The following is a 17,885-nucleotide window of genomic DNA, read 5'->3' on the forward strand; positions in this document are numbered from 1 at the left end:
GCTCGAACTTACTGACCACAAGATCATGACCTGAGGCAAGGTCAGGTGCTAACCCACTGAGCCACCCAGGTGCCCCTAGATACCTATTATTAATAATAAGAAGGCTAGACATTCAGAATATCAGAATTGAGATGGCTAGAAAACAGGAAACTTCTCAATCTCTCTCCTCCCTTCTCTGAACCAGGGACATCACATTGCCTTCCTCTCCACCAGAGTTACATGGCTCTCTATTTACCAGACAGCTGTGCTTACAACTGCATTAGAAAACCTTCATCCACATCCTATCCCTAGTTTTGCACCTGATATGTAAAGTTTACATAATTTGCACAATTTGATTTAATGGTGTTAGTCTTGGTGAAGATGCATAAGGACTTAAATATCATGGGACATCTGGCTTAATTGCAAAGCTGATGGAATCACATACCATGAAAGTCAGAAAAGGCGATAAGGCCCTAGAAGGAAAAATGCTAGAAGCTCCCTCTTCTGTCTCTTTTGTACTGCTCACTCTGGGACTTCCTGGCATGACAGGAGGGAACGGACATGGGGGGAGAAGAGAGAGCACATGAGGTTGGAAATTTTGTCAGGTCTTCTCTGAGACAAAGCTATGGCTACACAGCCTAAGATTTAATGCAGGTAATGGAATCTCTCTCCACTACAAGCCAGACTGATCTCTGTCTTCTCAAAGTTAGCTTGGAACCCAAAGAGGCCAAGGCTGCTGGAAGTTCAGGGGAATACTGATAACGGAGGGAAAGGCTCATTGGGTGACTTATTACTCTAATCTCTACATGAGAGGAGTTAAAGAAAGTAGCTTGTGATTTTATATATTCTAAAATTTCCTGGGGCACCTGGGTGGCTCAGTCAGTTAAGCATCCGACGTTGGCTCAGGTCATGATCTCACAGTTCGTGGGTTCGAGCCCCGCATTGGGCTCTGCGCTGACAGCCAGCTCAGAGCCTGGAGTCTGCTTCAGATTCTGTGTCTCCCTCTCTCTCTGACCCTCCCCTGCTCACACTGTCTCTTTCTCTCAGAAATAAATAAAACATTTAAAAAATTAAATTAAATTAAATTAAAATTAAATAATAAAATAAAATAAAATTAAATTAAATTAAATTAAATTTCCCAACCTCTTCATCTAAAGTCAGTTCTTCAGGAGAACAAGGTAGTTAAGAAGGAGACCATTTAAAGAGAACTTGGGCAAGTATTTCGTGTCCCTTATGTGTATGTAGTGGGTGACAAAAGCAACAGGTTGTGTAAAAATGTGAACAGATTTTGGAATGAAGACTATAATAAAGTTTATTTGCAAGTAAAGCAAGGAGGAGGTTGTTCAGGGAGCTACTGACTATGATAAGCACCAGTGAGAATGATGGTGATACATTAGAGCTGCTTTGAAATTTAGAATCAAGGATTGATTGTATCTTCCATTGAGAGGGTTCACTGAATCCTTCACCTTCACACGATGAGGTAGGATTTAGATTTTGTGGTCCAAAAGTTCTGGGTTCAAGTCCGATCTCCATGATTTTGGGCTTTTTTTTATATATATATAAAATAAGAATAATGATACTTGTTGCAGCTTCCCCACACAATTTTTGCCAAGATCAAAGCAGGTGTGATTATGGATATTGAAAAAATACTATGAAAGTGTTACACACACGTTTCTGGAAAGAGACTAATTCCTCTCTGCTTCTCTAAACCAAAAATGTGATGAGAAATAATAAAAATAATGTTTAAAAATAGGAGCTACAATGAAATATACCATTTTATCAGTTCCTTTCTTCCTTTCACGCAGTTTGAGGAACTGAATAAACACTCCTTAAAGTGGTTATTGATGGCCAAAGAATCATTTTGAAAACAGATGTTACTAGAAACAACTGTTTCTCTTAAATAGCCAGTTTATATCATCTTATGGACACCATGAACCTTGTAACTATTTCCATCTTTGCTTAGATTCTAGGAAGGTCAAAGCCAAACCTATAGTTTACCTCTACAACTGTACAGAATCTTATGGCATACAGTTGTGAGCAAGCTTTAGTTCTAATGTCCTTATTTTCTCTTTGCCTCAGTGTCTTATTTATCCATTTTTATCCTGTTATACATCTTTGAAACTCAGTTTTTAAAACTTGGGTCTTTTGAGGAACACAGTAGGAAAACAACAAACCAAGCCATCAGATGGGAATGCTTGGTATTAATTATCTGGTTGCACAATCAAAATGCAACCAAAAGGAGAAAACTAGTGTCAGGTGCTTGGAGCTATCTGCCATTTAGGTAAGTCAATTAGTCAACAATAATCCAAAAAACAGGCAAATAGAATTACCCACTGTGCCGATTTAAACTGAACTGAAAGCATGGTGTCTGAAAATTTCAACTATGCTCGATAAAATTCCTTATTTCAAGCAACACAACAAAATGGCTGAAAAGTTAGCTCCAAAACTCACTTAGGTGATTTGAGATCACGATGAATAATTTTATGGAGGTGCAAATAATTCATTCCGCTGGCAATTCCTGTAGACCAATCCACTAGCAGTCGGGGTGTGATCTTCCTGCCAGCCCTCAAAACCTCGTAAAGTTGTCCGTGGGCACAGTATTCCATGATGATGCAGTAACACGGGGCCTGAGTACAAACACCCCTTTCAAGAAAACACAAGCACATTTATAAACACATACATACATACAAACATACGTGTATCCATATTTATATTTTAAAAATATTTAATAAGTGTACTAATTAAGGCCCAGTTCTTGACCCATATTATTTTTAAAAGGCATAATCTTTCCTGATTCATCAATTACCATTAAAACTCATCTCGTCTATAGGCTTTCCTGTTATGCACACAGACAATTTTAATTCACTCCAGATTGTCTCTGTTTTGTGCTGTATCTGGTGCTTTTCAGTGGGGCCATTCCGTTCTGGGACAAAGAGCACTTTTCCTGACATGTGTGTAGGCCAGGGATTGTATTGTTTTAGATCTTTAAGAATAATTTAAATACCTTCCTGTTAAAATTAAATAAGGGGTTTTATACATAGTGTACAGAAAGAATTCAAACAAAATATTGCTATTTTTACTACTAATAATTGAATTTTAAATTTGCCCAATTTAAGATAATTACACTGAGGACCCAAGAGTCAATTTTCTTTATTATACAGTCTTTGAAAAACATTTCTGTTTAGAATAAAAACAATATTTTAAAATGTTTTTTAATGTTTGTATTTATTTATTTTTGAGAGAGAGAGCACGCAAGAGGGGAGACACAGTGAGTGAGAGAGGGAGAAAGAGAATCCCAAATAGGCTCTGCGCTGTTTGCACAGAGCCTGATGCAGGGCTGGATCCCAGAACCATGAGATTATGACCTGAGCCGAAATCACGGCTTGGACTTTTAACTGACTGAGCCACTCAGGTGCCCCTAGAATAAAAACAGTATTATGTAATGTATCACATATCTATGTGGTCTGTACTTCCATCAACTCCTACATCTTCCATGAAGCCTTTTCTGATTATTCCAGTCCAAGAAGATCTTTCTCTTCTCTAAATTCCTATGCTACACAGGAGCCAATAGTTTTGTACTTGCAATTTTCCTCTCCCCATACAGACTAGAGGCTCCTTAATTAAAGAGAAAGTCTTGGCTTCTTTGGATTCCTTTCTTTCTCCCATGAGGCTTAGAAGTTCACAGCAAGTCCTTTCCAAATTTTTTATTTTTTGGGAGAGAGAGAGCAAGTAGGGTAGGGGAGAAGCAGATGGAGAGTGAGAATCTCAGTAGGCTTGACACCCAGCATGGACTCTGACCTGGGGCTTGATCTAAGGACTGTAAGATCATAACCTGAGCTGAAATTAGAGTCAGATGCTTAACCGACTGAGCCGCCCAGGCACCCCACTTTACAAGTATTTCTTTTTCTTTTCTTTCTTTCTTTCCTTTTCTTTTCGCAAATATATTTTTTACATTTATTTATTTATTTTGAGAGAGACAGAGACAGCACAAGTGGGGAAGGGGCAGAGAGAGAGGGAGGCAGAGAATCCCAAGCAGGCTTTGCACTGTCAGCCAATGCAGCACTCGAACTCATGAAATGGTGAGATCATGACCTGAGCCGAAACCAAGAACTGGGAGCTTAACCGACTGAGCCACCCAGGTGCCCCATTTTTGCAAATATTTCTTCTTAACATCAACTTAACTTCCTCTGCTGATAAAATCCTTCACAGAAACACATGCAGATGCAAGGGGTAGGAAGAAGGGAACTAACACGGAAGAACATCTATTTAACCAGAATATTTCTATGTTTATTTGTCTTATTTAATCTGCCCCCAAATCACTGCCCAATAAATATGACCTCTTCTATTTTTACAGGTAAGGCTCAGAGAAGGAAAGTGACTTGTCCTAGATCATATACCTGTGACAGGGCTGGGATTCAAATCCAGTATAACTTCAAAGCCTTTGTTCTCACACTCACCATGCAACATGGCCTCCTTCTTTTGTTTTTTAACTTCTGTATACACAAGCATATTGGGGATTCCTATATTAACGTTCCCTTAGAAAAGTGGTAATAGTCATATTAGCCCTACTTCAAACTTTTGTTCTGAAGATGAGAAAAGAGAAGAAAACTTATCATATGCAATGATATGATGACAAGAGGATTTAGAGGCCGTGACTTGTGATCATGTGAAAATCTTATAACAAAGGCAGGTCAGGAAGAATAATTGCTCTTCATAGGCCTGTCAAATGCCACAAAGCTGTTTCTATTACTCTCTAATCATTTTCTAAGCTACCCAGAATTCTCATCTTCATTTCTAATGAAAATTTTTTTTCCAGTTTCCATTACCTAACTTTTAGGAGAGCTCAGTGAAGTACAAATATACCACAACTATAAGCAGTCAATTTAATTTTCATTACAGAAAAACAACGAATAGGCAGGAACAATGTATCGTACTTGAGGATATCAAAATAAATACTTGTTTGAAGCCACTCAGCAGCCTATTCAACTATGTTTTAACCTGTCACACAAACAGACAGAAAGGGTAACAGTGATGTTATGTACTCTTCATGTTTCTTGACTGATGAATAGGAAGCAATCACTCCATCCACCCTGTACTATGACAAGGCTTCTTAGTAGCTATAAATAGCAGCTCTATAATCACTTCTAATTGCTACCTTTTCTTCCCTTTGGCACCTGATTCCATTAGGAACAGTCAGGTTGGGTTTTTTTAAAGATCGCTTTCAAAAAACTGGGAGAAAAAAATACAGAATTCTTCTCTTTCACTTCCCCTTCTGTACACGGTTCTTACTTCAAAGGAAGCTGTAGGCACAGCAATCGGTATCCAGAGAGACATACTAAAATCTAATCATGCCTTCATATCTTCCAGACGGTCCTGAATGATTCATTGGCCAAGCAACACATAGCACAGATGGCTGCAAACATAACACTGCACAATGCCTCAAGAGTGTGGTGTAATGGGCCAGGGGCACAGTCTCACTATTGTTTTCCATGTGGAGGTAAAGACTATTCGAGCATCATCAGCCTTAAAAGTGGGGCACTGGTAGGGCATTACTTGTCCAAAATGCTGAAAACTGCATATGTAGGTAGGAGGGTCAGAGGAGTGAGGTGGGGAAAAGGTTGCAAGGAAAATGGAAAAAGCAAAAGAAAGGAAGGAAAAATAAAGCTTCTCATGCTCATACTCATAGGACACATTTCTACCTTTAGTTACTCAGGACATCTCGCTGGGAAGCCTTCATAGCTGGGACATACAGCCCAGCTCACTTCAGGAGGCCAAAAAGCCATGCTAATCTACAGAATATTCTGTGTCTCAAACTCAGCATCCTAGTGATCTAGCTTAAAAGTTTAGTTAAATGGAAGTTAAATGAAAGGCCCTTCCTTCCACTTAGAATGTAGCATATTAGAAGTGATGATTTTCTCAGTGAAGGAAAATGAAGGAAAGAGGTGAGTCTCTGATTGTCTGTCTATAAATAATCCTTCAATTGTCTTTTGAAATTTATCATCTTCAGAAAGATTATAATTCATCTCTATAGAACTTAATTTTCACCTCATATCCTCCTACCCTATTAGGACAACAAAAGATAGAATCATTACAGCAACTGAAGCTCTCTCCCACGTCCACTGTATGGATGTGACTTCTACAAGGAAATAAATCCAAGCACTTCAGTTAGTAACCCAACTGAATGTTTCTCTTCTTCTCACACCTCATTCCCTTTCCATACAGGGGTCTTCTTTGGGAATCAAAACACCACCTCAATACTCACTTAAACCCATTCTACAAAACTGGCACCCAAGATTTCTATTCCTTACTTTAGGGATGTGATTCCATTGAAAAATTATCACATGACCTGTTTACCTTTATAATGAAAGTTTTATCAAGAAAGGATCCCTCTTGGGGTCTGGGACAAGTTCCTCCTAGATTAGGGAAGGGGAATTTGTATATTATTCCACTTTTAGCTGTAGCCTCATCAGTCAGTCATACTATATATAAATATATGTATATATATAGTCATACCTCATCAGTCAGTCATACTATATATATTATATATACCAAGAAGCTCTAGTTTCTAAACTTTCCTTCTAACTAAAGACTAGCTTTTCTGTTCTTCATCTTCCCTCTTGTAAAGTCACTCACTATTCATTTGTTGAAGGCTAGGGCAGAATTTGAAGGCTGGCAAGACAGGGAACTCAAGAGAAAGGTAGAGGCAGAAGAGATTACACGTATTTAAAGCTCAGTACTGCCAAATTTGGGAACTTCAGCAAATTTATCTATGTGCCTCCCCTTTTTGCTAGTGGTCCCTGCTAATATTATGAAAATAACAGTCTGAACTAGAAAGATGTACTCATACACTCTTGGAAATGACTACTTTGTGGAATGAACATAGTATATAACTTACTATCACCAATAACTCCACTATCATTAGATTTAGAAAGCTGAGTGTTTGGCATTTCTTGAAAAGGGATCTAGCAAAACTTGAGGCAAGGAGAAATACTCTGATGGTGCCTATTATTACAAGTTAATATTTAAGAAGGGAGGCTAATAGAAACTAATCAAAAGTACCTATCTGTTGCACAGGGGCTAATTGTTCTGTGATCACTTCAGATGCTAGCTTTGTTTTGTTAAGTGAATTTTAAGATGTACAGGTTACCTTGAAATGACCTCTGTCATCCCACTAATGAATGAGCTTGATTCTAGATCTGACTGTTTCACAAGAATCCACCTTCTCCCTCTGTGTCCCATGTATCTCCTTTCTGAGAAGGGTGTGCTCTGGCAAAAAGAGCTGCTAGATTGTAAGATCCTTAAGCACATGACTTTTCATTGAATCTTCTTTGATGTCTTCCCCAAACACCTTGCATAGTACTAAGTTTATAGAGTATTCTTAATATGTCTTTCCAAGCAGGAACTCATATGTAGCTATTGGGGGAAAGAAAATCTTTCTATTTCTTAAAAAAAAAAAAAAAAAAAAAAACANAGCGATGATGTTAGGGTGCTTCAACTTCCTCAAATGCTTGATATCCGTCTCATTCTGTTCTCTCACTTTCTTGATGGCCACCTCCTCCGCTCGGAACTTGCCCAAGAAGACAGCTCCTTGGGCTCCACTACCCAGCCACTGCAGCTCTGAGATTTCCTCAAATGGCACTTCCCAAGTATCTAGGCACACAAGTGAGAAATAAACTTAAAGGGATCTTGGAATTTGCTCAGGGACCATTCTACAAAGCCGCTTCAAAGGTACCAACTTCAGCATCACCCAAAATGATCTCTACACTTTGACTCCCACCTGGTAACTCACCAAAAGGTATAACCTTTCTATGAGTCTTTGTACTACAGAGCAGATATTCTCACATATTAGTTTGTGTCCGTTTTAAACCAATGAAATCAAGCAGATCAGAGATCTCCAATAGACTCTCTTCCAAACAAAATATATTTTGATATTTCCATGGCCCCATCTCTTCACTTCAAGCTTCCAAGTTCAATAAGTTCCTATTTGTCTCTATACCACTATCCCTATCCCATCACCCATTGTAAGTGATGTTTTATTCCTCTTTGAATTTCTAGTGCAGATGTTCAATTAATCCTTGCTGAATGAATTTTCAATGATACTCTCCTAAGGACCTAATTATGCATAATACTTATATTAATAATTACCTTTTATTGAGCACTAGTATAAAATAAAGCTTTATATCTCATGTGTCTATTCTTTCAACAATCCTATAAATCTGGCCTTATTATGGTTATTGTTAGGTGAGGAAACTGAGTCAAGGAGATTAAGGAACATACCCACGGTCATATAGCTGGTAAGTGGCAGAACTTGGCCCAGAACTCAAGAATTGGCTGATTCCAGGGACAGTGCTTTTTCCACTGTACCACATTGCCTCTCAAGTAATTGAGAGGGTCATTGGCCATGATAGATTTACTCATATAGATGTGCTATTTTCAAATTTCTATCTTACACTTTGATTTTTTTGCACCAAAAAAGTAACAGGGGTCATTTCTAAGTGATGACATTATTGATGATCCATATTATGTTCTTTATCCTTTTCTGTATTAGTTTTTTACCATGAGTCTGTATTACTTTTATAGTGAACAAAATGCTATTTTAAATAAGGCACTTTAAAAATTCAATCAATATGTGCTTTAATCTCATGGAACTGAAAAAGAAGAATATGATCCATTGATCCTTCTCCTTGCCCCACTTTTTATCACTGCATAGTCTCTACACTACTAAGAAATAAACATCAAAGAACCAGAAGTCCCATGGAGTGGGGAGAGGATGATGACAATGTTAAAGGTTACAGGAGATTTTCATTAGATCACCTATCACTAAAAGGTCACTGTTGGCAGAACATTGAACAAAGCAGTGTTGAGTCAGCTTTGAAGATATTCTGGTCTTGAAAGCAAATCAACTCACATCTACTATGGTGATGAAGCAGCAGAAAGAAGTCATTAGTACCTAGAAGGGAACTATATTTCCTTCTTCTCTAACTTTCTCAACCTTAAGAGAAAAGAAATTCTGTATATTCTTAATAAGTTGTGGCTTCTCATTACAGGGGTTAAAACATGACTTACATATATGATTACATAGAACACAACAAATAATAGGGAGACTGGTTGATAGCATAGGTATTTAACCCATTGTTCTGCTATGAGCAGATTAAAGGTTTCTGCTCTGTTGAAATTAGATGGATGTTATATAAAAACAAATTTCTCTAAAATAAAAATAGCTCACAGATACGAAATCACCACACAATCTAATGATACCATGTAAGATGTGGAGGGAAAGAGTAACCTAAAGGCTTGACTGCTTCAAGTATCTTGCTGGCTTTGAATGACTGACAAGAGTTACGTGTCTCACACAGTCTCACTTCCATCCCCAAGGGTTTATCCGTGCAGCACACACAGATATGTGTGTGATATCAATATCTAGATATCCATGGCATACTGTAAGAGGGGTATACTTGTTAGGGGTCCAGTGAAGAACTAAACACGGTGTCATTTTGGCCATTCAAGAGCTGAATAAAGTACTCTTAATGGATTCTGGGGCAAGAACATACTGGGCAATATTCTTCATAAATGCACAAGTTATCCTAATTTTTAATATAATAACTTCTAAAATTAGATATCTTTGGGTGTTACCCCATATTTACTCAATCTTTATTTACTGTTAAGTGCTAGAAACACCAGAAAATATTAGAAAAAAAAACAAAAGAAAATATTTTACCTGCAATCCCATTCAATATTCAGTTTTGATCTAACCTTCTCATCTTTGCGCATACGTATACAGCTATGTAAAAGTTATATGTGACATATGATCTTTTCTACTTTTTTCATGTATTGTATATTTCCCATGTATTTACAGGTTTTATTATCAGCTTTAATAGTTGCTTATTGTGCCCTTTTACCTTTTTCTTTTTGTTTGCAGGTTTAAATTTGACACTTTTTTCTTTCTTTATATTATTTCCTCACACTCAATCCTTACCTTAAAGAGTACAGTTTTCTGGCTCTTCGTATACCATTCGAAACTGCCCTTCAACAGGATTTTGCTAGTTTTTGCTGACAGTGGTAATGTATAAGTGTGTCCCTTTTACTATAACTTTGCCAGCAATAGATATTGTCAATAGTCTTTTTGGTTCTAATTTATTTAGGTGTAAAGTAGTGTTTTATAAGTTTGCACTACTTTGATTGCCAGCCATGTAGAATATTTTCTCCACATTTGTTTAATACTCACATCTGTTGTGCATGAATGGTCGTTTTTACCCTTTGTGCATTTATCTGTTGGGGTCTTGTAGTTCTCATCAACTGGAAAGAGTTTTCTATTTCTTTGATATATATGAAGAGAATATTTTTTAAAAGGACTTTTTCTTTTTCTTTTACTATTTTTTGAACTAAATATTTTCATAGATGCCTGTCATTTCCTTTGTAATTTGTTCTATTGCCCAATCTTATAAGAGTTATCTATAGTTGATTTTACTTTACATCTGTCTGGAGTTTATTTTGGTGTATGGAGTGAGGACCGACGCAAATTCATATAGTAATTTAATGATTCCAAGCCAATTTGTTAAATACTTCTTTCTTTTCATATCATTTAATAATGTTTATATTATAATTTATTATATTTTTAATGTATTATATATATTTAAGTAATCTCTATGCCCAATGTGGGGCTCAAGCTCACGACCCATAGATCAGGAGTCACATGCTCTGCCGACTGAGCTAGGTAGGAACCCCTACAATTTATTTTAAAACAAATAATACCTATTATTTAGTATTTTTATAAAATGAGAAATAAATGAATTATTAAAAAATTTTTTAAATGTTTATTCATTTTTCAGAGACCGAGAGAGACAGAGCATGAGCGGGGGAGGGGCAGAGAGGAAGGGAGACAATTTGAAGAGGCTCCAGGCTCTGAGCTGTCAGCACAAAGCTCAATGCGGGGCTTGAACCATGAGCCATTAGATCATGACCCGAGCCGAAGTCAGACGCTTAACTGACTGAGTCACTCAGGTGCCCCAGAAATAAACGAATTATTAAAATACAAAGAATAAATACATTTGGCACTCAAATATCAAAGGTTGATGATACGATACTAAAGAATCAAATTTTACTCTGCCAACCGTAGCTCATGCCTGTGTTATTCAGCTATGTTTAGCCAAGCCTTAATTATCCATGGAAAAATAGAGGGGACCACACTGGCAATTCAGGAACAGAGTATGAAATAATACTTCAACCACCTTCCCATCAATATTTTTACTGGACAGAAGTATCAGAAGTAAAACTGACTGACGTGATTTAGTCCTCTTATCGCATCCCAACCTCCCCATCAAGATCTAGCTGGGAGCCACAGAATAGGAAAATGATAGAAAAAAGAATGTTAATAATGAGGATGTGAAAAATTGGAGGCCCCTGATACTTGATGAGTGACTTGGCTGTGTTTGGTCCGAGATTAGTCCCGGACTTTCTACTGCTTTTGTATCTGTTCATTGGTACCCTTGTCCAGCTTTTACCTTTTGATTCATCACTATGACTACTATTTTAATTCCAGTATCTACTGTGATCCCTAACCGCATGTTCACCCACTTTAAGGCGTAAGTTCTCCTTTGTTTGTATTCAGACTTGACTCTGACAATACTTACTTTAAGACTGGGAACAATTTGGCAGTAAAAGATTTCAATTACACACACTACCTTACTTGGACTTCACTACCAACATACTAAGTGGGAGATGAAGATGTCATTAAAATTTTTGAAAAATCAAGTGAAATGTCCTCATAAGTACCAAATGCAGGGACACATCTGTTCTGTGTGCTATCCTCTAGTTGACTGTAATCCAGGATTAAAGATTAGCTCCCTGATCTCAGAGCTGACAAGGAAAAAAAACTACACCTAGTTTCTGGCTAGTGAGTCTCTTTCACGGTCGGTCCCCAGCAATACTAGCCCGCAGTGGGGAATCCTGTCATCTGCTGAGGAGTTAGGCAGCTGTAAGCTGCCTTGTAAGCTTACGCTGGGCAGGCCAGTTTCTTATTTACTCTTAAAATAAGCCTCTCTGAAAGTCACAACTAAATACAAGTTTACAGGACAATTCAAAAGTTTTTAACGCTCCTTTTGACAGACACATAAAATGTGTCTGTTGCTCTTCTTTATGAACCTGAACCTCAATGCTGCATTTGATCCCGAGACCTCCAAATTACCACCAAAATAATTATTAGGCTGAACCAGACCCTAAAACCAAATGTAGTTCATCACATAAGCAGATATTAGTAGGTTTCATGTCTAAGTAGAAAAGAGGGAACTTTTAAAAAAGTAAAAAATTGAGAGTGGCTATCTCTGCGTTGTGGGATGACAAGTGATATTTATTTTCTCCTTTGTGCTTATCTTTATTCCCAATTTTTAAAATAATAATACTGTTTAACATAGAAACCCCTAAACTTTATGTGACAAGGGAAAACTTTTTAATTTCCTTGGAGCCTTAAAACCACAGCAGGACAAAGAAGGGTGGAATGTGTAGGGTGAATGGGATGGAAGGATGTATGAAAGACAGAGAGAGAGGCAGACAGACAGGCAAACAGATCCTGGGGACTGACAAAGAATTACTGCATGGAGCAGGAATGGATATTGTGATTGACAAATCCTGGAAAGCAGATCTGGGATCGATAGATTTGCCAACAAATCCCAATACACTTATGGAAAAGGGGTATAGAGGGAGAGGCTGGTATTGGTTGAAGAGAAGGTGTTTCAGAAATATGAGAAAATGAGAGAAAAAATGAGAAAAGTGGTCAGTGGTGACTGATGTCAACTGGCTGTTGTGGAAACACCATCAACAGTCACGACTGAAAGAGATGAGCATATTTTTAAGAGAGAGTCACAGAGTCCAACATGCAGTTATAAAATAAATAAAACAGTCTCATTTCTGGTCTATATTTCTGGTCCTTTCCAAAATGTCCTGATGAAAGAACTGTTAACCAATCATTTACATAAGGCTACCAAGATACCTATCAAAAGCCTTAAAAAGCCACAAACCCTCTTAACCCGACCACTCCTCTTCTAATAACTTATCTTAAGGAAACCAAAGACATGATAAAAATAATCACAGACATAATCAAAGATATTTGTGAAAATTAAATAATAAACAGATATTCTTTGCAGTGTAGCTTATTATCACTAAAAACAGCAAACTGCCAAGTGACTGAGAATTGCTTAAATAAATCTTGGCACATTCACACAATTTAATATAATGCAAGCATTAAAAATGCTGAAGAAGTATGTTTCATGATATGGGAAATGTTCACAATGTGAAGTAAAAGAGTGTAACAAAATAGTTTGACTCTGTATCTTTAATAGCACACTAAAACACACACAATATGACTAACATAATATATACCAAAAACATTAATAGTGGAAACTAGGGGTCGTAGATATAAAGTTCTACTTTTTGGGGAAACTTACCTGTAAGTTACCAATCTTTCTACATATATTACTTCTGCTATCAAGAAGAAAAGAATTCTTTTAAGGAATATAAATGGAGTTATAAAGCACACTAGGGCCATGTGTTCTCTTTAGAACCATAATGCTTGAATTGGAATATATGAATATGCAAATTACACAATGATGAGAGTAAATTTACTTTTCCAAAAGCTGTGAGATCTAGACATAATAATGCTTCTCATTGGTTAGATACTTGTTCTTTCTTCACAGTGTGAGCTTTCTGTGCCTTGGCTGTAAGAAAATGATTCCTTTTGGGGTGCCTGGGTGGCTCAGTCAGTTGGGTGACTGACTTCAGCTCAGGTCATGATCTCAAGGTCTGTAGGCTTGAGTCCCGTGTCGGGTTCTGGGCTGACAGCTCAGAGCCTGGAGCCTGCTTCAGATTCTGTGTCTCCTCTCTCTTTTCCTCCCCCCACTGTGTTCTCTATCAAAAATAAACATTAAAAAAATTAAACAAAAAAAGAAAATGATTCCTTTTTACTACAACCTCTGGTAGGGCAGCAATCTTAAGGCACAGCACCATGTGGCTTCTGTCTGGCTTTGAATCAACCCAGTGGCCATCAGACTTTTCAACTGCACAAATTTTCAATAAAAAATTTTAAGTAGGCTTCACGCCCAGTGTGAAGCCAAGTGTGGGGCTTGAACTCACGACCCTGAGATCAAGACCTGAGCTGAGATCAAGAGTCGGACGCTTAACTGACTGAGCCACCCAGGTAACCCCTCAATAAAAAATTTTTAAACATGCATTCACTGTGTGATTTATTTATAAATTATGTGTCCACACAGCTGTATTCAAATACCAAATATGTATGAAAACATGCATGAAAATAGAAATTTAAAATGATGACAGGAGGAACAGGAGCACTAACATTTTCTCCCTCATAACACTGTGGATTGTCTTTATGTAACCTTTATGTACTTGAAACCACTTGACTGGACAGCTGCAAAAGATGGGCTTTGAAAAGAAGACCAACCAAATGTGAATCTGTTCCAGTCAGAAGGTTTATAGGCGATTGGTATGGGGTATTCATCTGGTTCTAGTTCTTTTAATCAGAGACTGTCCAGTGAATGGTGGCGGTATGTTTACACAGGAAATGTGTCCCAAGTCCACGCTCTAGCTTACCTTGCTGCTGCAATTTGTAATCAGTGGAATATGCCTTCCCAATGATATTCCATACAGGCCTCAAGCAACCAAACAGCCCTTCCAGAAACCCGCCACTGCCGCTGCCCGACCTGCTGAACTGAATCTTGATGTCTTCGGTTCCACTTGTGCTCTCTCCGTCCACGGTGTTGCTGTTCCCCTGAGACACGGCCATTTCCGATTCATCTTGTTCCCTTAGCTGAAGAACGCTGTTCTCAAACTGGTCCCTGGAATCTTCGCTCACGCTCGTCAACACCGTTGTGGTGATGGGGCTGTTCATGCTCTCGGGGAGCTCTGTGTGTCCCCCCCCCTTTTCCTGCGGGTCCTTAAGGAGCTTGGGTGAAGGGTGGCTCCCCGTAGGTGTGAGCTCATCTTGTAGTGCATTGAAGGTTCTGTTTTCACTCAAGGGTAAGTGTGGGGAAGAGGAGCAGCTCAGGTGCTCCTGAGGGTCGGCCATCGTGCCATGAGTGTGCCCAGGATCCGGAGATGACGCTCAGAGGATTAGGAGGACAGAGTTCTGATGCAAGAGAGGGCTCCAAAACCTGGGGAAACAGGAAGAGGACAGGAGTTCACCCTTCTTCTCGTCACCCACACTACCACACTTCTGTTTATAACAAGAACATGAAACAATGGGGACTGGTCAAATACATCCACATGATGGAATACTGTGTAGCCAGCTTTGCAGGAAAAAAAAACCAACAAGCCTCCGCAATTGATTTGTAGTGTTTACTGATTTCTGTGGTCTAAATACTCTCCCCATGATAAGTTTCAAGCTAATAACAGTTTAGCAACCTGCTTGCAAAGTTACAATTGGCTTTTAGAAATTGATGTGTAAGTGAGCACCAGCACTATAATCCTTGTAAAAGTGTCATTCTCATTTTACAAAGAAGTAAAAAACTTTTTAAGGTCATATATTGGGTAAGTGGTAGAGCAGAAATAAAAATATAACTCAAAATTCAGATCCTCAAATTCCTTTTTAATAACACCATAGCATCTCTTATAATAACCACTCACTTCCTTAGAGTGCTTCATAGATGAAAAAAGTGCTGTGAGCTCTGATCTTGATCTAAACATTTGATCCATGTCATTAGGAAGCCACAGCATGGAACCACTATGCCTATTTTTCACACAAGTTAAGGCCTAAAGAGAGGTACATATTTGCTAAAGATCATGGAGCCAAGATTGAATACCAGGTTATTTTTCCTAATTCCCAAACTCTCTTCTGTACCATGCAATCTTGGCAAGACACAGTTCATTCCTTTCAAAGCTTATAAACTACTTAAGGGTAGTTATAATTATATATACATATATATAATTATATGGAGGGAATTAACCTTCCTATCCCCTCCCCCCAGGGCAAATGTGCCATGTTCTGTTATATAGAGCTGTACAGAAGGCAAACAGTAATAGGGGCTAGGGTAGTTAACTCAGGCTGAATGAAAGAGGTAGGACTTGAGGAGCACCTGGGTGGCTCAGTTGGTTGGGTGTCCAACTTTGGCTCAGGTCATGATCTCACGGATCTCAAGTTTGAGCCCCACACAGGGCTTTCTGCTCTCAGTGAAGAGCCCTCTTTGAATCCGCTCTCTCTCTCTCTTTCTCTCTCTCTGCCCTTCTCCTGCTTGGAGGTTCTCTTTATCAAAAATAAATAAACATTAAAAAAATAAAACAGAGGTAGGACTCGAGATGAATCTTTGAAAGGAGGATGATTTGAGATCCACAGAAGAAAGGAAGTCAGGTTGGCTAAGAGCATTAGCAGAGGCAAGCAGAAACCACCAGGGCATGCGTGAGAAGTTTGGTAACTCAGAAATAATGAAATAGCCAGCTAATGTTGGGGAGCAGTAAAGATAATGCCTTGCCTTCATATATGGGCTCTGAAACTTCATAAAATAATGCAGATGATTTTCCTTTAAATAAATCAGAGAGATGAGGTTGGGTTGGATAAGGCTAGCTAGGAGGTGGACTTAAATTCTAGGGCATGGAGAAATTTAGGGGCTGGGAAGCTGCCTGGGAATATAAAGTCTGAGGGGAAAAGAAATAAAAAGAAAGGCTGAAGCCTTCTGTTACAGCAATAGCTGTTTGCTGAATTCACCCTCATTCCTGTCACCCCATCCTCCCCACCCCATTGCTTTTGTGCTGATCTCTCAGCTTTCACATTACTGATCCCTTCATTTGGTTTTCCTGATTTCCTGCCACAACCTTGAGCTCTCTTGCCTTTGACCTCCCTTACCTTGCTCTGCTTGAGGTCTTTTAAGACTGCTGACTTGATACTATGTGACCTGGCCACTGCCTCAGCAGTTATTTCCAGTCTGCCTTTGCTGTTGGGACTCATGGTTATGCTATACAGCACAGGGTGTACATTGTGCTTTTGGCTCACATCAGACTTGAGGGTAATGCAAACACCCAAAGGAATATGTGAATTTCAGCCAAACACCTATTTGTGCAATTTGTTCTTTGAATCAGACTACAGAACTTTATGTTAATTCCTGGTAAAGTTCCATTTTTGTCAATTTTTACTCTGAGTTGCTCCCTATTGACATATTGTAATGAAATCATACACTAAAAGTTAGAAAAGCATGTTTTTTTGTAACCTTTTTCCATTTCTACGAGGTTAAGGGTGCACATGAAGTAGACTGGTCCCCAGTGGCACTGGGAATGAGTCTAAGGAAGAGAACTTCAGCATGCTCATCACACTTGGTTCGATTTTTTTTTTTGAGGTTTATTTATTTTGAGAGAGAGCGCATGAGTGAGAGAAAGCACGCACAAGCAGGGCAGGGGCGAAGAGAGAGGATCCCAAGCAGGGTCCATGCTGTCAGAGCAGAGTCTGATGCAGGGCTCGAACACACAAAACGTGAGATCGTGATCTGAGCAGAAACCAAGAGTTGGGCTCTTAAACGACTGAGCCACTGAGGTGCCCCTTGGTTTGATATTTATCAAGGAATGTCTACCAAGGAATATGGTCCAAACGACTTGCTTTACCTATGAGAATAATGTTCATATGTTCAAATTCAGATTCATATGATATTGCTGACCTGCTCAGTGCAACAGCTAATCAGTGGCAGAGCCAAAACAAATCCTCCTTTCTCATCCTACACTCTTTCCCTAGTCTGGCTGTTTGTTTATTCAAAGAGAAACAAATAGCCCTGATACCATGATCACTGATGACAAAAACAATAGTAATTCACAGTGTTATTTTACATGCACTAAAGCTACTCTCAAGAAAGCACAAGTATCCACCTAGAGGGTGGACTGTACCAGTCAAAAGAGCAGTGAAAGGCCACCCAGCTACTGAC

At 38.6% G+C, this 17,885-nt stretch overlaps 1 protein-coding gene across 1 annotated transcript in view; it reads right to left on the reverse strand.

Moving 5' to 3' along the window:
- Positions 1-17,885, reverse strand: part of MAP3K13 (mitogen-activated protein kinase kinase kinase 13) — a 162,331-nt gene that overhangs the window by 26,883 nt on the left and 117,563 nt on the right. Inside the window, exons 3-6 of the mRNA XM_077754437.1 lie at positions 14,578-15,137; positions 7,449-7,629; positions 6,871-6,873; positions 2,431-2,622 (exon numbers count right to left, since the gene is read on the reverse strand). Coding sequence (XP_077610563.1) covers positions 2,431-2,622; positions 6,871-6,873; positions 7,449-7,629; positions 14,578-15,052 — 851 coding nt within the window. The 5' untranslated portion in view covers positions 15,053-15,137. The remainder of the gene's footprint in view (positions 1-2,430; positions 2,623-6,870; positions 6,874-7,448; positions 7,630-14,577; positions 15,138-17,885) is intronic.

The sequence above is a fragment of the Crocuta crocuta genome, unplaced genomic scaffold, assembly GCF_008692635.1.
Source record: "Crocuta crocuta isolate KB4526 unplaced genomic scaffold, BGI_CrCroc_1.0 scaffold70, whole genome shotgun sequence".
Lineage (NCBI taxonomy): Eukaryota > Metazoa > Chordata > Mammalia > Carnivora > Hyaenidae > Crocuta > Crocuta crocuta.